The 18496-nt window shown below is 43.1% G+C and overlaps 1 protein-coding gene across 1 annotated transcript in view; it reads right to left on the reverse strand.

Moving 5' to 3' along the window:
• Positions 1-274: 274 nt before the first annotated feature.
• LOC106601405 (alpha-1,6-mannosylglycoprotein 6-beta-N-acetylglucosaminyltransferase B) overlaps positions 275-18496 on the reverse strand; it is a 76728-nt gene continuing 58506 nt past the window's right edge. Inside the window, exons 10-18 of the mRNA XM_045720308.1 lie at positions 15218-15351; positions 12647-12777; positions 11827-11832; positions 10548-10703; positions 10303-10449; positions 9994-10110; positions 5407-5481; positions 1558-1829; positions 275-1242 (exon numbers count right to left, since the gene is read on the reverse strand). Of these exons, the coding sequence (XP_045576264.1) occupies positions 1044-1242; positions 1558-1829; positions 5407-5481; positions 9994-10110; positions 10303-10449; positions 10548-10703; positions 11827-11832; positions 12647-12777; positions 15218-15351 (1237 nt within the window). The 3' untranslated portion in view covers positions 275-1043. The remainder of the gene's footprint in view (positions 1243-1557; positions 1830-5406; positions 5482-9993; positions 10111-10302; positions 10450-10547; positions 10704-11826; positions 11833-12646; positions 12778-15217; positions 15352-18496) is intronic.

Below are 18496 nucleotides of genomic sequence, written 5' to 3' on the forward strand. Positions count from 1 at the left end.
CTCACGAATTGTCTGTGGGTATTTAGGCACCACTCCATGAACTAAATGAGTCCAAGCCAACAGTGCCTGCAAAGAAATCACCAGCTCTGAAAGAAGTCATTAGAACATTCTCTTCCATTTGGCTTTGTGAAATTGACCAAAAAAGATGGATGACAGCTTTACACTCAATTGCTTTTCTAAATCTACAGACTCATTCATGTCTCAAGACGTAACCTGACTCTTAAACTTGTTTTAGAGTTGAAGAGTTGTACCAGAAAAGAGTTGTACCAGAATGTTTCAATTGTCTTTTTTATTAATCAACACTTGTATGTACAAATATACTAATGTATGAGACATGGAAAATATTACATCTAGTAGTGCATCTACTGTACAAATATCCCAACTGCATTATGATCAAAGTATTTCACAGAACATTACATTCCATACAGTATCTGCATGTCACTTGAAGCAATGCAGATATTAGCAACTATAGCATTGCAATACAATTATCAGGGATATAATTTTGAATCCCCTCATTTCTGTGTTCCTCATAACTCCATCCCCCTAACGTTCCTGTTGTTGGACCAAATGTAGTCCATAAAGACTATTGTAAAACTTTCACCTTATAGCAGCATCATCACTTTAGCAGGGTACAGTACAATCATGCATTTCCCTGAGATGCATCATGTCAGCCACACGTCTTGTTTGGCAGCCATTTTGTGGGTTTGGCGACCGGGTATTCTAGTAATTTCAGAATTGCCAATGCACTGAGCCTCCGGTCAGAGCAGCAGGTAGGGAGTCTCATTTTTCTTACTTTAACATTATCCAGCTGTCCAGTTCCGTGAAGCATTCCCCCCTGTGCTATAATGATACCAGCAGTGATCTTTGTACAGCTGCTCCTCTACCCCATGGTGACCGACCCTACCGGTTCCTCTGTGTCACCCACAGTGACCTCCAGCAAGGCCATCCTCCTCAGTGTCCCTCCCACCTATAGAAAGGGCCCCTGGGATGGCCAAGGCTGAGGGAGGGGTGGCCGGTCATCTTCCCCCAGGTGCTGGTCACAGTCATAAGCAGTCCCTGCACAGCGCCACCTGGCCCTTACGGTAGTCCCTGCAGGGACAGAGGCGGTGGTACTTGGTGTTGGCCCCGGCACAGCTGAACAGCAGACGGTCTTTCTGGAGGCCACACTCACTACTCTCCACTGAGAAGGCTGGGAAGATGTGGTTGATCTCAGCCTCCACCCCCTCACACTGCACCTCCAGCCTGGGCAGAAACACCAGAGATACATTTCTTTATATATCATTATTCATATTAAGTAATGTGATTTACATTATAATCAATGTTTAAAAAAAGGCTTCATAAATGGCTATCAATATCATTACACCAAAGCACATTGGGTAGTGCATTAGAATGAGGGAGGATATTCAGAAGAATTTAAGATGCACATATTCATTGTTTGTTTCCTCAGTGATCGTGCTGTATAACAGAATCTGCTAAATGTTAAATTACAAGATGTAATGTTGTGTAACAGATGGTGGTGTGATCACATGGTGGTGGAGGGAGGCAGCAGCAGCTCACCCGCTGAAGGCCTCTTTGATATTGATGAAGCGGTAGAAGGCGGGCTCACAGATCAGGCCTGCGCTCTGGCACGCATCTATACATGACTGGCCCTCCAGGGAGGCCAGCAGCCTCAGGGCGCTAAGCGGGGGCCATGAGGGGGGAGTGCTGATGTTGGAGGCCCAGGCCAGGGCACTGGAGTTGGGCAGCAGGACAAAGGGGCTGGGGGGGCTGCCTGGCCAACTGCTGGATGCATTCGCTGAGGGAAATGGAGCTTCGGGTGCACAGAATTCCTGCCGAGTACAATACAACAGAATAACTACACAATCTGGCTATTCAGCATTACATTCATCAGTCAATTCTACTGTAGCCTACATTCAGCATTGAAGCGGCAGGTAGCCTAGTGGTTAGAGCGTTGAGCCAGTAACCAAAAGGTCGTAACCAAAATACCCAAGCCGACAAGGTGAAAAATCTGTCGGTGCCGTTGAGCAAGGTTTAACCCTAATTTGCTCCAGGTGGGCTGTACTAATATGGCTGACCCTGTAAAACAACACATTTCACTGCACCTATCCTGTGTGTGACAATATATATATTTTTTTTTAATTAATTCAGCTGTGAACTATAAATTCATTTATTAGCTATACGTTCTGATTTAGACAGAATAATAAAAGCAGCATCACCATAGCTCTTATGACATACACATTGCCTTCCAGCCTCCTGGAATAATATGAATATACAGTACCAGTCAAAAGTTTGGACACACCTACTCATTCAAGGGTTTCTTTATTTTTACTATTTTCTACACAAGTAAAATAATAGTGAAGACATCAAAACCAGGAAATAACACATATGGAGTCATGCAGTAAACAAATCAAAATATATTTTATATTTGAGATTCTTCAAAGTAGCCACCCTTTGCCTTGACAGCTTTGAAGACTATTGGTATTCTCAACCAGCTCATGAGATAGTCACCTGGAATACATTTCAATTAACAGGTGTGCGTTGTTAATTTGTGGAATTTATTTCCTTCTTAATGTGTTTGAGTCAATCAGTTGTGTTGTGACAAGGTAGGGGGGTATACAGAAGATAGCCCTATTTGGTAAAAGACCAAGTTCATATTATGGCAAGAACTGCTTAAATAAGCAAAGAGAAACGACAGTCCATCATTACTTTAAGACATGAAGGTCAGTCAATACGTAAAATTAATAACTTTTAAAGTTTCTTCAAGTGCAAAAAACATCAAGCGCTATGATAAAACTGGCTCTCATGAGGACTGCCACAGGAAAGGAAGACCCAGAGTTACCTCTGCTGCAGAGGATAAGTTCATTAGAGTTAACTGCACCTCAGATTGCAGTCCAAATAAATGCTTCAGCATTCAAGTAACAGACACATCTCAACATCAACTGTTTAGAGGAGACTGCGTGAATCAGGCCATTGTCGAATTGCTGCAAAGAAACCACTACTAAAGGACACCAATAAGAAAAAACGGCTTGCTTTGGCCAAGAAACACGAGCATTGGACATTAGACTGGTGCAAATCTGGCCTTTGGTCTGATGAGTCCAAATTTGTGATTTTTGTTTCCAGCCGCCATGTCTTTGTGAGACAGAGTAGGTGAACGGATGATCTCTGCATGTGTGGTTCCCACCGTGAAGCATGGAGGAGGAGGTGTGATGGTGTGGGTGTGCTTTGCTGGTGACACTGTCTGTGATTTATTTTGAATTCAAGGCACACTTAACCAGCACGACTACCATAGCATTCTGCAGCGATATGCCATCCCATCTGGTTTGCGTTGAGGGGGACTATCATTTGTTTTTCAACAGGACAATGACCCAAGACACCTCCAGGCTGTATAAGGGCTGTTTGACTAAGAAGGTGAGTGATGGAGTGCTGCGTCAGATGACCTGGCTTCCACAATCACCCAACCTCCACCCAATTGGGATGAGTTGGACCGCAAAGTGAAAGAAAAGTAGCCAACAAGTGCTCAGCATATGTGAGAACTCCTTCAAGACTGTTGGAAAAGCATTCCAGGTGAAGCTGGTTGAGAGAATGCCAAGAGTATGCAAAGCTGTCATCAATAATCTAAAATCTATTTTGATTAACACTTTTTGGTTTACTACGTGATTCCATATGTTATTTCATTATTTTCTACATTGTAAAAACTAAGAAAAACCCATGAATGAGTAGGTGTGTCAGAACTTTTGACTGGTATTGTATATACACACATACCAGTATACATAATTTTGATAGCAGGACACTGTAAAGTCCATTATCCCTCTGAAGAGTATGAATCCTAAGCAACCTGCCTACACATAGTCTGAAGAACAACATAGCTACTGTAGTAGGTTGAAGCTGTGTGCTGGAAACCCTAGGTAGAGCATGGGTGAAATGGGCAATGTGGTGCTCATGGGAATTTCCTTTATTTTTTCAGCTTCAGACCAATGCCTATTTTCAATTAAAACCTTGTTTTTAAATTCCAAGGTTTTTACACTGGAAGGTGATTATGCAACATTATTATACAACATAATTAAGCACGTGAGAGCGATAAATTATAAATTGACAAAAAACTGTTACACCTACACATTTAGTCAATCTGGCATTTTTCAAATCCCGATGGTCGCTTTATGGACGCAATAGTCTCGTTTTAATCCGACGTCTAAATTTTAGCTAGGTAGGCGCAAGAAATACTCTGCTATGTGGTTCTCAGTAACGGCTCATGACAAGAGGCGGGGAGTGTGTTGAGTACCTCCAATCAAGTTGATTTGGTGTCATATTGGCTTAGATATGATGGTAGGGAGATTTGAATGTAACACTGAACTATCGTCATGTCTATAATACAGTTATGCCACCAATAATGAAATGAGGTTCAGGCAGGAATCAACCCTGGGAGAGCACCTTCCCCAGTTGGGCCTATTCATAAGGAACAGGGTATAATATTTCTGCGACATCTTCCTCTGACCCCCAGCCCGGTTTATTAAACAGGCTCCCAGCGCCCTGCTGCAATAACCAGGCCTCCTCCACACCACGGCCCCCCAGCCCTGGGCTACTGCTCAACAGGAAAACAGGGCGAGCTGTCACACACCTCATCCAGAGTCTGTGTGTGTGTGTGTGTGTGTGTGTGTCATGAGAAAGCAGTATAAAAATTCTAAATAAAGAATCTGTGAGGATCATGGGGTCAGTGTTGCCCACGGAGGAGGATAGAAGGATTGTCGCTGATTGGGAGTCTGGGTTCGTACATGCCAGGCGGGCAGTCTCAGTCAGTCACAGCCCACTGAGCACACTACTCTGTGTGTGATGGACAGATGGGGGAGTGGATCAGAGCTGGGCATAGGTCACCCAATTTCCCCTTTTCTCCCACTGCCACGGCCTTAACCAGACATGCACCGCACAAATCATCTCAGCATGATGAACATACTGGAGCATGACAATGTGTGTAATTGTGCAAAGAAATATTAAAAGGCTTTTAGTGTGTGTGTGAGTGGATGTGTTTAACTATACTGGTGGGAAGCAGAAGTCCCCACAAGAATAGTAAACAAACAAACATTTGACCAACTGGGGACATTATGTTAGGTCAAATGCTATTTCTAGGTGGTTTAGGGTTAAGTTTAGAATTAGTGTTAGGATTAGGTTCAGGGTTTGGAGCTAGGGTTAGTTTTAGGGTTAGGGAAAATAAGATTTTGAATGGACTGAATTGTGTGTCCCCACAGGTTAGTTAAACAGGACTGTGTGTGTGTGTGTGTGTGTGTAAATGAGCTCTTTTATATGTATACAGTACAGTGTGACTTCATCTTGCCTGTGCATAAGTAAATGTGGATGAGGTTGGCTGCACCATCTCCAGGGTAATGGAGGCCAGTGTAGGCAACACAAACCCACCTGGTTCTGGATGTAAGCATGCACTCTCTCCAGCATCCCCTCACAGGTGTACTCATAGGGCAGATATGGCTCCACCTGCAGAAAGGAAATCATACACCGTCACACACCATCGGCTTTAGACCTCCATCAACACCACAGCTATAATAGTACTGCAACGTTTTACCGTTAATCAAAGCTGACATATTCATTAAGGTAATTGTGAACGGTGTTTCAGTATGATATGTTGGATAAAGGAAGAGAGACAGACAGATGTCAAGTTCAATAGCCTTGTTCATGTACTGTACAAATCCCTACACCCGGAGTCCAGGGAACAGTCCGGCTAGTCGATTACCTATCAACTAGACTCCGTAACAAACGGCTTCATTATGAGCTGCTTCATATTATAATCAATGACCTCATACATCACAGGTGACAGCCTTTGACTTGATTTCATTATTCTATTGACATTGACTACATCAATATGACAAACAATGGATTAAGCTGACAATCGACCACAGGTTATGTACGAGCTGCTAAACCGAATGTCTGAATCTTTTTAACAACTCACTGGAGAATGTGATGACCCTCCCACTGTTGACCTTTACCAGATCATGTGAAAACGTTCTCCAGAGCTGGCATATTTCATAGAGTTACAGGTTAGAACGTATGTTACATACACAACAGATGCTGTGACACTGCAGTGAAAACAGCACAGAGAAGGCATTTCTTTTCAGTGCAGCAGTAAACACACATTAGTCATCAGTGTGAAAGGATGAAGTCTGCAGGTCAATGCTTTCTATTTTGCTGTTATCCAAAGCCTATTTGGGTTAGATTACATAAATAATGATGATACATGTTGGAGTGGGAAATGTTCAATCAGTGTGATGGTACTGCATTCCCATTCCACATCACCTAACCTAAGATGTCTGTGCCATTTAAAAGAGATCTCATTGTTTACCATCAGGCCTCTCAGAAGCACTTCCACTTTTAAACTGATAAATGGTTCCTTTTAGCATTCACTTCCTTTTAGTGCTCACTTACTCGTTTATTTCATCTGAGTTTAATGAAATGTATTTGGCACCTCATCAGCTATTCCAGAATGCAATTTGCCTTTTGGGCATCTTTATATAATGGAATGAAAAGGAGCAGGAAAAAAACTGCTCTCCATGGAGTCTGAATTGAATTCAGCTTTAGAATACATGTACATCTCTAAACCGACCACATTTCCTGCATACATACTCATCATATCTGACCAGTATACCTGATTACAATATCACCAGTGGTGTAAAGTACTTAAGTAAAAATAGTAGAAAGTACTACTTAAGTCGTTTTTTGTGGGGTATCTGTACTTTAACTTACTATTTATATTTTTGACAACTTTTACTTCACTACTTTCCTAAAGAAAATAATGTACTTTTTACTCCATACATTTTCCCTGACACCCAGAAGTACGAGTTACATTTCTAATGCTTAGCAGGACAGAAAGATTTTCCAATTCACACACTTATCATGAGAACAACCCTGGTTATCCCTACTGCTTCTGCCTCACGAAATACAAATGCTCTGTTAATTAATTATTTCTAAGTGTTGAGGTGTGCCCCTGGCTATCTGTAAAATAATAAAACAAGAAAATCATGCCATCTGGTTTGCTTAATATAAAAAATGTGAAATGATTTATAGGTATAATTAAAACCAAATCCTTTTAGACTTTTACTGGGTGACTTTCACTTTTATTAGAGTCATTTTCTATTAAAGTATCTTTACTTTTACTCAAGTATGACAATTGGGTACTTTTTACACCAGTGAATATCACAGGGATTAGTATTGTTGTTCACCCACATTGGATCAAAGAGGGGACATGTTTTTCTTCACCTTCAGTGTGTACTGTATAGTACAGTGCATTTGGAAAGTATACAGACCCCTTGACTTTTTCCTCATTGTGTTACAGCCTTATTCTAAAATTGATTACATTGATTTTACCCTAATCAATCTAAAACACAATACCCCATAATGACAAATCAAAAACAGATTTTTATACATTTTTGCAAATGTATAAATATTTTTTGGGGAAATATCACATTTACATAAGTATTCAGACCCTTTTTTACTCAGTACTTTGTTTAAGCACCTTTGGCAGTGATTACAGCCTTCAATCTTCTTGGGTATGATGCAATAAGCTTGGCACACAAGTGTTTGGGGAGTTCCTACCACTCTTCTCCGCAGATCCTCTCAAGCTCTGTCAGGTTGGATGGGGAGCGTTGCTGCACAGCTATTTTCAGGTCTCTCCAGAGATGTTTGATCGGGTTCAAGTCCGGGCTCTGGCTGGGCCACTCAAGGACATTCAGAGATGTGTCCCGAAGCCACTCATGCGTTGTCTTGGCTGTGTGCTTAGGGTCGTTGTACTGTTGGAAGGTGAACCTTCGCCCCCAGTCTGAAGGTCCTGAGGGCTTTGGAGCAGGTTTTCATCAAGGATCTCTCTGTACTTTTCTCTGTTTGTCTTTCCCTCGATCCTGACTAGTCTCCCAGTCCCTGCTGCTGAAAAACATCCCCACAGCATGATGCTGCCACCACCATGCTTCACCGTAGGGATGGTGCCAGGTTTCCTCCAGATGTGACGCTTGGCATTCAGGCCAAAGAGTTCTATCTTGGTTTCATTAGACCAGAGAATTTTGTTTCTCATGGTCTGAGAGTCCTTTAGGTGCCTTTTGGCAAACTCTAAGCGGGCTGTCATGTGCCTTTTACTGAGGAGTGGCTTCTGTCTGGCCACTCTACCACAAAGGCCTGATTGGTGGAGCGCTCCAGAGATGGTTGGCCACTGTGTTCTTGGGGACCTTCAATGCTACCAATTTTTTTTTGGTATCCTTCCCCAGATCTGTGCCTCGACACAATCCTATCTCGGAGCTCTACGGACAATTCCTTCGACCTTATGGCTTGATTTTTGCTCTGACTTACACTGTCAACTGTGGGACCTTACTATATATAAACAGGTTTGTGCTTTTCCAAATCATGTCCAATCAATTGAATTTGCCACAGGTGGACTCCAATCAAGTTGTAGAAACATCAAGGATGATCAATGGAAACAGGATGCACCTGAGCTCAATTTCGAGTCTCATAGCAAAGGGTCTGAATACTTGTGTAAAATGTGATGTTTTTATTTGTAATAAACTTGCTAACATAAAAACCTGTTTTCACTTTGTCATTATGGGGTATTGTGTGTAGATTGATGAGGAAACTAATTTATTTAATACATTTTAGAATAAGGCTGTAATGTAACAAAATGTGGAAAAAGTCAAGGGGTCTGGAGCCTCCTGAGTGGTGCAAAGGTCTAAAGCACTGCATCGCAGTGCTTGAGGCGTCACTACAGATCCGGGATCGATCCTAGGCTGTATCACAACTAGCCGTGAACGGGAGTCCCATAGGGCGGCGCACAATTAGGGCGGCGCACAATTGGCCCAGCATCGTCCAGGTTAGGGGAGGGTTTGGCCGGGGGGAGCTTTACTTTGCTCATTGCACTCTAGTGACTTCTTGTGGCGGGCCAGGTGCCTACAGCCTGACTTCGGTCATCAGTTGAACGGTGTTTCCTCCAACACATTGGTGTGGCTGGCGTCCGGGTTAAGTGGGCGGGTGTTAAGGAGCGTGGTTTGGCAGGTCATGATTCGCCACTCCCAAGCTCGTTGAGGAGTTGCAGCGATGAGACAAGATCGTAATGGGATATGACGAAAAAAGGGGGGGGGGGGTAAAAAAATGTATATTACAAAAATGTAAAAGTCAAGGGGTCTAAATACTTTCTGAATGCACTGTATATCAACATAATGAGAAGTGCTTGTGTCCTGTATTATTTTGTTGTTTTGTTTTCCTCCTGCCCCTCCCCTCCACTCCTAACCCATTACATGCACGTGTTCTACCACAGCATTACATCAAGTGGATGCTCCGTTTTGGTTCCCTCAGCAGCAAATCTGGGCTATATTTAACCTGCCATTATTCCCCACGTGTTAGGGGATCAATTGGCCGTACCTTGCATGTTGGCCTGGCGACAGATTGAGCACAGCATGATAGATTCATATCATCTCCAGTAGAAAATGGTTAGTGCCTGGAGAAGACAGTATGGGCACTCTGGAAGACTGCCATACTAACCCAGGTGTCTGCTGCCCAGTTTACCTACTAAGCAACTCCATCTCTGAGGCAATTAGGACTAAAGTCCTTGGAAGGAGCCAGCTATGCAGTTGCAGTTACACTGGATCCTGTGATTAACAGCTCAATTAGCAATGTGAGAGAGAAGTGGGTCACAACTGGAAATACAGTCTGTGGGAGAGGAGATTATATACCTCCACGGCACCATTAATCATATGCGTAGGTAATGTTAATACTCAAGACTTTCTTTAACATGAGATGCAGTGAAGATAATACATCTGAAAGGTCATTTGTCTCTGAACAGCCACGCTTATCTCTGTGAAATCATGTGGTCCTCTGTAGCCAGGATAGTGGGTTTGATTCCCGGGACCGTCCATACTTAAAATGTATGCACACATGACTAAGTCGCTTTGGATAAAAGCGTCTGCTAGATGGCATATATTATATTATCATCTCAAGTGAAATTAGCATACTAACCTTGGTCCTCAAGATGTCACGTATGGCAGACTCAAACTCTTGGGAGTTGTTGAAATCCACCGTGATGACATGTGGCCTGCCTATATACTGCTCAGCATAGGGATGCTGTGAGGAGACCTGATGGAGGAATTAACACAATACTATATATCAGTCAATACAGTCTCCATCCAGACAATACATGGACACAGCCATGAGCAGAGAAGCACACGAGTCAGGTTGAGGCCTACCTTGCACTAATTCACTGACTAACATTCATTTTCTCGACAGTATGGAGACAGTCCACTGACACCACAGAGACAACCCACTCACCTGTCTGGAAGTGGGCTTCCCTCTGAAGAACTCATGGTTGAGGGAACTGTGGGACGGCTTAAACTTGGGCTGCAGGAAGATGCAGCCATTGGCTATGGCCTCTAAAGGGGCTGGCCCTTCGTATGGGAAGCCAAACCCAATGAAGAGCTTGTTTGACAGAGGAAAAGAAAAAGATGAACCAAACTGCTGCTGTTTACTGGCAACTTGAAGTATATAATATAAAAAGGTATTGAAACCCTCCATACCTTGGCCTTTCTGAGCAGCTGTTGCAGCTCTTGTTGGGGCAGCAGGCCGTGGTTTTTGACAAAAGCAGGCACCTCTGGAGGGCGCTGTGTCTCATAATAGACAGTCCCGTGGATATCCATGTAGCGATGCAGAATGGCCAGGAACCTTTCCTTACCCTATGGGTCAATGGAACAAATGGTTAGGACGGACTGGGCACACAGTATAATCTACCTATCCACCCCAAATATGCAGAATGTAACTCCTTTTTTTAACCAATTCTGTATGAGTTCAAAGTTCTTCTCAAACATAAAGTTATGTTCAGTGTGTTGGTTGCCGGCATAACCAAGACAGGGGCAAACATGTTAATCATGACATTGGCTGTCAGCCTCTTCCACTTAGAGATTCCTCCATACTATCTGTGTCACCCTCCTGGGACTGAAGAGCAAGGGAGAATGTGCTCAACCTAAGAAGACTACAGTAGCATGGAGGTCATCGCTCAGAAGAGTTTAAACCCCTTGGCTGATAGGCCTCTCACCCTGGAGAGCTTCTGATTGGTGCAGAGCAGTGTGGACAGAAGCATGTATGACTGACTGATACTAGGATTAGTGGAGTGGCTACTGTAGCCTCTGGTGCATACAGACTGGCATGGCCAATTAGAGGGGTGATCTGATTTCCTACACCAAGCAACAGCAGCACCAGGGGCAAATGACACGAGAATGGCCATAGAGTGTGAAAAGTAAGCATGGGTTTCACCTTGGCTACAGCAGCAGACTGGTCACTGATCATAGAGATGTATTCGGTGAGCATGATTTACATATATTGGTGAGAATGTTGTACACAAAGTAAAACTATCATTAGTAGAGAACTGGCATTCTGAGTATTGATTAAAACTCCACCTTTTGTATTTTCCTAAAGCTGTTATAGGGCAGCAGTTTATTGATCTGACAGGGGGATGGCAGAAGATGCAGATAGACCAGGATGAACGCAACCCTCAGGCCTTTTTAGAAAAACTCCAGTGTCTTTATGGTAGATAAAGATGATTCACCTGAAACAGCTTTCTTTTTCTGTGTCTGAAGAGCTAAAGCTGCTGACTCATTCCAAAATAATTGTAGTTAACTGTCTGGCACATTTAATGGAACATTAACACATTCATTGTGCATGAACAGTATCAATCTCTATAAAAGGAATCTGCAGAGAAACCAAACACCAGGGACAGTCCGTACTATGGCTCAATGTAAAACAACGTTTCAGAGGGTGTTCAAAACGTCAATCATTGACAGGAAGTGCAGGTATACTTACTTGGAGCTGGAGATGATCCATCAACATGGCATGAGAGCAGAATAGGAGGAAACCATGTGGGAAGGAGAAAAGACAAGAGAGAGTGAGTGGGAGAGATAAAAGGATAGTCATTTTGTCTCCTTGTAGACATACAGCTGTAGTACAACACATAGCTGACAAGCATGTGAACCGGAGAGCTGAGGATGATGCCAAAGGAGTGAGGGGTAGTCAGTGTCGAGGGAGGGCCAGACACAGATGGCATTCACACTCATAAATATTGTACCTCGCACCCCGTACCTCAAACTGTTCAGAGGGAGGGGGAATTCAATAAGCGTAGAGAGTGAGAGAACAAATGCAGCTGATTCAACTACGGGGAGGCGGCCAGACACATCAATAAGTGATGCCTTTTTCCTGTAGCTTGGAGGGAGAATTTACGCTAAACAAAAACAATTGCCACTTCCACAACACTCACACCTCTCTGGGCGTACATACATATACCTAGCGGATTGAAGTGTCATGCTTGGCAGATAGGAGAGAATAGCTTAGGCAAGTTTCAGCTTGTCTCTGGGAGTGGGGTGCACTCCATTTATCACATCATGACAGAATACACTGCAGCGTATAACAGACTGCTGACTGTTGTGTAAATATGTTGAGACGCCACCTCAACTGGACTGCACATCTTAGTAGGAAAAAAGTCATTCGTTTGTTGATATCTTGTAGACAGGAGCAGGTGATACGCCCATTGGTGTGTCAGTCAAATGCACTCTCAGCAATATGGTTTTCTTGCTTGAGTTGTGACATCAGTGGTGTAGAAATTGAACATTAATATTCATATGATCACCTTCCACATGCTGGCCTCTTTGCCGTACACCACTGCCATGCTGTCCACCTTGTTCCTCTGGATGCTCAGCCTCTCTGTGCCGTTCAGCTCCTCAGCCACAAAACCCATGAAGGAGTTGTCTGGAGTGTGTGCTGTGAGGGACAAACATAGCAAAGTGTCAAGCTCAATAAGTCAAAGTCAATGACGCCTGGGGAGGGAACCAAAGGGAGTGACATACAGTTGAAGTTGGAAGTCTACATAAACTTAGGTTGGAGTCATTAAAACTCGTTTTTCAACCACTCCACAAATTTCTTGTTAACAAACTATCATTTTGGCAAGTCAGCTAGGACATCTAATTTGCACATGACACAAGTAATTTTTCCAACAACTGTTTACAGACAGATTATTTCACTGTATCATAATTCCAGTGGGTCAGAAGTTTATATACACTAAGTTGACTGTGCTTTTAAACAGCTTGGAAAATTCCAGAAAATGATGTCATGGCTTTAGAAGCTTCTGATAGGCTAATTGACATAATTTGAGTCAATTGGAGGTGTACCTGTGGATGTATTTCAAGGCCTACCTTCAAACTCAGTGCCTCTTTGCTTAACATCATGGGAAAATCAAAAGAAATCAGCCAAAACAATTGTAGACCACAAGTCTGGTTCATCCTTGGGAGCAATTTCCAAAGGCCTTAAGGTACCACGTTCATCTGTGCAAACAATAGTACGCTAGTATAAACACTATGGGACCACGCAGCCGTCATACCGCTCAGGAAGGAGACACGTTCTGTCTCCTAGAGATGAACGTACTTTGGTGCGAAAAGTGCAAATCAATCCCAGAACAACAGCAAAGGACCTTGTGAAGATGCTGGAGGAAACAGGTACAAAAGTATCTATATCCACACTAAAACGAGTCCTATATCAACATAACCTGAAAGGCCGCTCAGCAAGGAAGAAACCACTGCTCCAAAACCGCCATTAAAAAGCCAGACTACGGTTTGCAACTGCACATGGGGACAAAGATCGTACTTTTTGGAGAAATGTCCTCTGGTCTGATGAAACAAAAATAGGGGGTGCTTTGGGGGGTGGTAGTATCATGTTGTGGGGGTGCTTTGCTGCAGGAGGGACTGGTGCACTTCACAAAATAGATGGAATCATGAGGCAGGAAAATTATGTGGATATATTGAAGCAACATCTCAAGACATCAGTCAGGAAGTTAAAGCTTGGTCGCAAATGGGTGTTCCAAATGGACAATGACCCCAAGCATACTTCCAAAGTTGTGGAAAAATGGCTTAAGGACAACAAAGTCAAGGTATTGGAGTGGCCATCACAAAGCCCTGACCTCAATCCTATAGAAAATGTGTGGGCAGAACTGAAAAAGCATGTGCGAGCAAGGAGGCCTACAAACCTGACTCAGTTACACCAGCTCTGTCAGGAGGAATGGGTCAAAATACACCCAACTTATTGTGGGAAGCTTGTGGAAGGCAACTGAAACGTTTGACCCAAGTTAAACAATTTAAAGGCCATGCTACCAAAAACCCTAACCCAGGAAATAAATCATTCTCTCTGCTATTATTCTAACATTTCACATTCTTAAAATAAAGTGGTGATCCTAACTGACCTAAGACAGGGAATTTGTACTAGGATTAAATGTCAGGAATTCTGAAAAACTGAGTTTAAATGTATTTGGCTAAGGTGTATGTAAACTTCCCACTTCAACTGTATATAGGGCAGGTAATCAAGGAAGTGATGGAGTTCAGGTGAGTCTGAAGACCCACAGGTGTGCGTAACGATGGTGACAGGTGTGCACCATAACGAGCAGCCTGGTGACCTAGAGGCCAGAAAGGGAGCACACGTGACACTAAACTAAATATTGACATTCAGTTTCAGATGAGTCAGAAGCATGTTGAGTAAGTTGTAGGAATAAAAAGAGAGTGGTTAAAGGAATAGATTGGGCCAGCTGGGATCACATCACCTAAGAGAAGGACAGTGGTCACTCCATAAACCAGGAAACAAAGCAAGGCCTGAGTATTCCCAGTACACATGAAAAACAAAAAAGCCATGAGAATCATAAATATATATATATATATATATATTCATAACGTGTTCCTATTTCAAACCCAATATGAGTGTGGCTTGCAATTACAATGTGTATTTCCAAAACAGCAGTACTTCCACAGAAGCTATGCTCACTGAGTTAATTGGAAGAGCACAAACACAGCTGAAGTCTCCTCTCCTTCCACTGATCCCAGCTGGATGTCTGAGCTCTGCGTGCCTGCCAGTGAGAGCCTATGGTGCTAAGTTCTAGTGTCTAGCTCTAGGCATCTGTTTGGCCTCAACTGCTGTTACCCTCCCAGGCTCCTCCTCGTCTCTCTGCCCCTGAGCTTCCACTGTGAGAGGCCAGAGGCCTACACAAGCGCCCCACAACATCTGTGCCCACACACACACTCCAAAAGCCAAACCTCCACTAAAATCCCTATTACCCTTTCCCACTTTCTCTCTTTCTGAGGTTGATACCTGATAAACAAGCGCAACCCCATTCCCCTCACATCCAGTGTCAGAAGAGAGATTATGCTCAGAGTTCACTCACGGAACATGGTCATGTACTGCCTGCAGTTGAGGTTCCAGTAGCCCCAGTTGGTCCTGTAGCCGTGCAGGGTGGCGTAGTCCTCATGGTTGTATGCCGGCTCTGTGCCAAATGTGTCAATCACACGGATGTGGCACCTGAGAGACAGAGGAAAGAGATGGGAGAATGAATGGGTTCTCTATGTCAAAATAGCAGAACATATATAGACATTGCCTCCTGTTGCGATGATAGAATATTTATCTGGTAAAAGCCCATGTCTAACAAGCAGTGGTATGGGAACCAAGCCCAGGAGACTTGAACCGTAAAGCAGTCAGAGGTGATGGATGTCACCGTGCCTCTCCTCTCCCTCAGTGTGCTGGGCTCAGCCTGCCCTCCAGGTGGGGGGAAATTGACTTTAAATCACACGCTGCTAGGCCACTACACACCACGGGGGAGATAAATGGAGAGCTCTTACTCACAGCAATGTAACCATGTCTCGACACCACAACGACACCTCCCTTCTTTGGTGGGTCTTTGACATTGCTGGTGCATAATGTGTGAGGGGCTGCTTCCTAATAGTCGGAAAAGGCTTCCTTTCCTTGTGTATGACCACTTACTGTACCTGACAGGATTGAATAAGAGAGACATTTTGACAGGAGCACTACTAACATATACTACTTTGATTGCTACCTTTTAGTAGCAACGGTCATCAAAATTGTTAAAAGGTTTTTAAAATAATTCTTATAAAATGCAACAGTTGGACATTTACAATGGAAGCTGCTGAGGAGAGGAGGGCTCATAATAATGGCTGGAACAGAGCAAATGGAATGGCATCAAACACATGGAAATCGCTCCAGCCATTACCACGTGGTCATCCTCCCCTATTAAGGTGCCACCAACCTTCTGTGTTGGACAATGGATGAAGATACTCCAAACTTTTAACATTTTTATAATCCATCAGATATTGACTGAATTATAGCACATAAAACATTTTACGGACAAATAATGAATCGAGTTCAAGGATTTTGGTGGGAATTCAGGTTTTCAATTTACTTTTATATATTTTTTACAATGTACTCATATTTTGAGTTAAATAAAGAAACATATGTGCCTATTTGTATATATACACACACACACACTGAACAAAAATATAAAACATGCAACAATTTCAAAGATTTTACTGAGTTACAGTTCATATAAAGAAATCAGTCAATAGAAATACATTCATTAGGCGCTAATCTTTGGATTTCACATGACTGGGAATACAGATATGCATCTGTTGGTCACATATACCTTAAAACAAGGTAGGGGCGTGGATCAGAAAACCACCATTTGCCTCATGCAGCGTGACACATCTCCTTCACATAGAGTTGATAAGGCTGTTGATTGTGGCCTGTGGAATGTTGTCCCACTCCTCTTCAATGGCTCGGGGAAGTTGCTGGATATTAGCGGGAACTGGAACACGCTGTTGTACACGTTGATCCAGAGCATCCCAAACATGCTCAATGGGTGACATGTCTGGTGATTATGCAGGCCATGGAAGAACTGGGACATTTTCCAGGAAATGTGTAAAGATCCTTGTGACATGGAGCTGTGCATTATCATGCTGAAACATGAGAGGTGGATGAATGGCATGACAATGGGCCTCAGGATCTCGTCACGGTATCTCTGTCCATTCAAATTGCTATCGATAAAATGCAATTGTATTCTTTGTCCGTAGCTTATGCCTGCCCATACCATAACCCCACCATGGGGCCCTCTGTTCACAATGTTAACATCAGCAAACCGCTCGCTCTCATAACGCCATACACGTGGTCTGCGGTTGAGGCCGGTTGGACGTACTGCCAAATTCTCAAAAATGACGTTGGAGGCGGCTTATTGTAGATAAATTAACATAAAAATGTATCTGGCAACAGCTCTGGTGGATATTCCTGCAGTCAGCATGCCAATTGCACGGCCCCTCAAAACTTGAGACACCTATAGCATTGTGTTGTGACAAAACTGCACATTTTAGAGTGGCCTTTAATTGTCCCTAGCACAAGGTGCACCTGTGTAATGATCATGATATTTTATCAGCTTCTTGATATACCATAGCTGTCAGGTGGATGGAGTACATTTGGAGAAATGCTAACTAACAGGGATTTAAACAAATTTGTGCAGAAGGTTTCAGAGAAATGCTTTTTGTGCGTGAAAATGTATGGGATCTTTTATTTCAGCTCATGAAACATTGGACCAGCACTTTACATGTCGCGTTTATATTTTTCTTCAGTGTATGAATACATTAACATAAAGGTGAGGAACAGGGTTGCAACCACCAAACACTTGCTGGCTACCCTACCTGCACTCAACTGCGCTGTCTAGACTGCCTCATTAATAACGGTTGTTGTCACATTCTCTTGCATAATTCAACAAGTGTGTCAATAGCAGGATTCCCTCAGATAAAAGGGTATCAACACGATTACAGCTATCTAAACATACTTTACATTGTTTGCGAGATCAGACATAATATCACTATAATCCGAGTTCATTTTCAGAAATTGCTTTCATTTCAGCGCATCTCATTTCTAAACATTTCAACTGTATTAAATTAGTACTTTTTTCAATTCCACAAAAAAAATGTACACCAATCAAAATAAAGTTATCTTCTCTTTCTTGTGACGTAAGTGTCGAGACGATACGTTCAATTCCAATTCCAGCCAATGTATCCCATTGAGCCCATTTCAACTATTACCGGCGTGTGTTTGATCGGTCTTTACAAACATTTCCGTTGTCATAGCGTTAATGGAGAAAAAAAACGGCAGGTGCAAGCAAGAGTATGAAGAGTCACAAAAAGCAAGTGGATTTTGCACCCCACAAACACAGGAAATAGACGGCTGAAAAATACACATCCTGAGGTGGGTGGGGCATGCACTTCACTACGCTAGATTAGATGAAAAGGAAGAAAATAGGAAGGATAGGGAAAGGAGGAGGAAGGATAGAAGAGGACGGATAGGGAAAGGAAGGATAGGGAAAGAAAGAGGACGGATAGGGAGAGGAAGAGGACGGATAGGGAAAGGAAGGGGAAGGATATGGAAAGGAAGAGGAAGGATAGGGAATGGAAGAGGAAGGATAGGGAATGGAAGAGGAAGGATAGGGAAGAGGAAGGATAGGGAAAGGAAGAGGAAGGATAGGGAAAGGAAGAGGAAGGATATGGAAAGGAAGAGGAAGGATATGGAAAGGCAGAGGAAGGATAGGGAAAGGAAGAGGAAGGATAGGGAAAGGAGAGGAAGGATAGGGAATGGAAGCCATTTGAGAATACTGAGA

This window comes from Salmo salar, chromosome ssa06 (assembly GCF_905237065.1).
Source record: "Salmo salar chromosome ssa06, Ssal_v3.1, whole genome shotgun sequence".
NCBI classification, from domain to species: domain Eukaryota; kingdom Metazoa; phylum Chordata; class Actinopteri; order Salmoniformes; family Salmonidae; genus Salmo; species Salmo salar.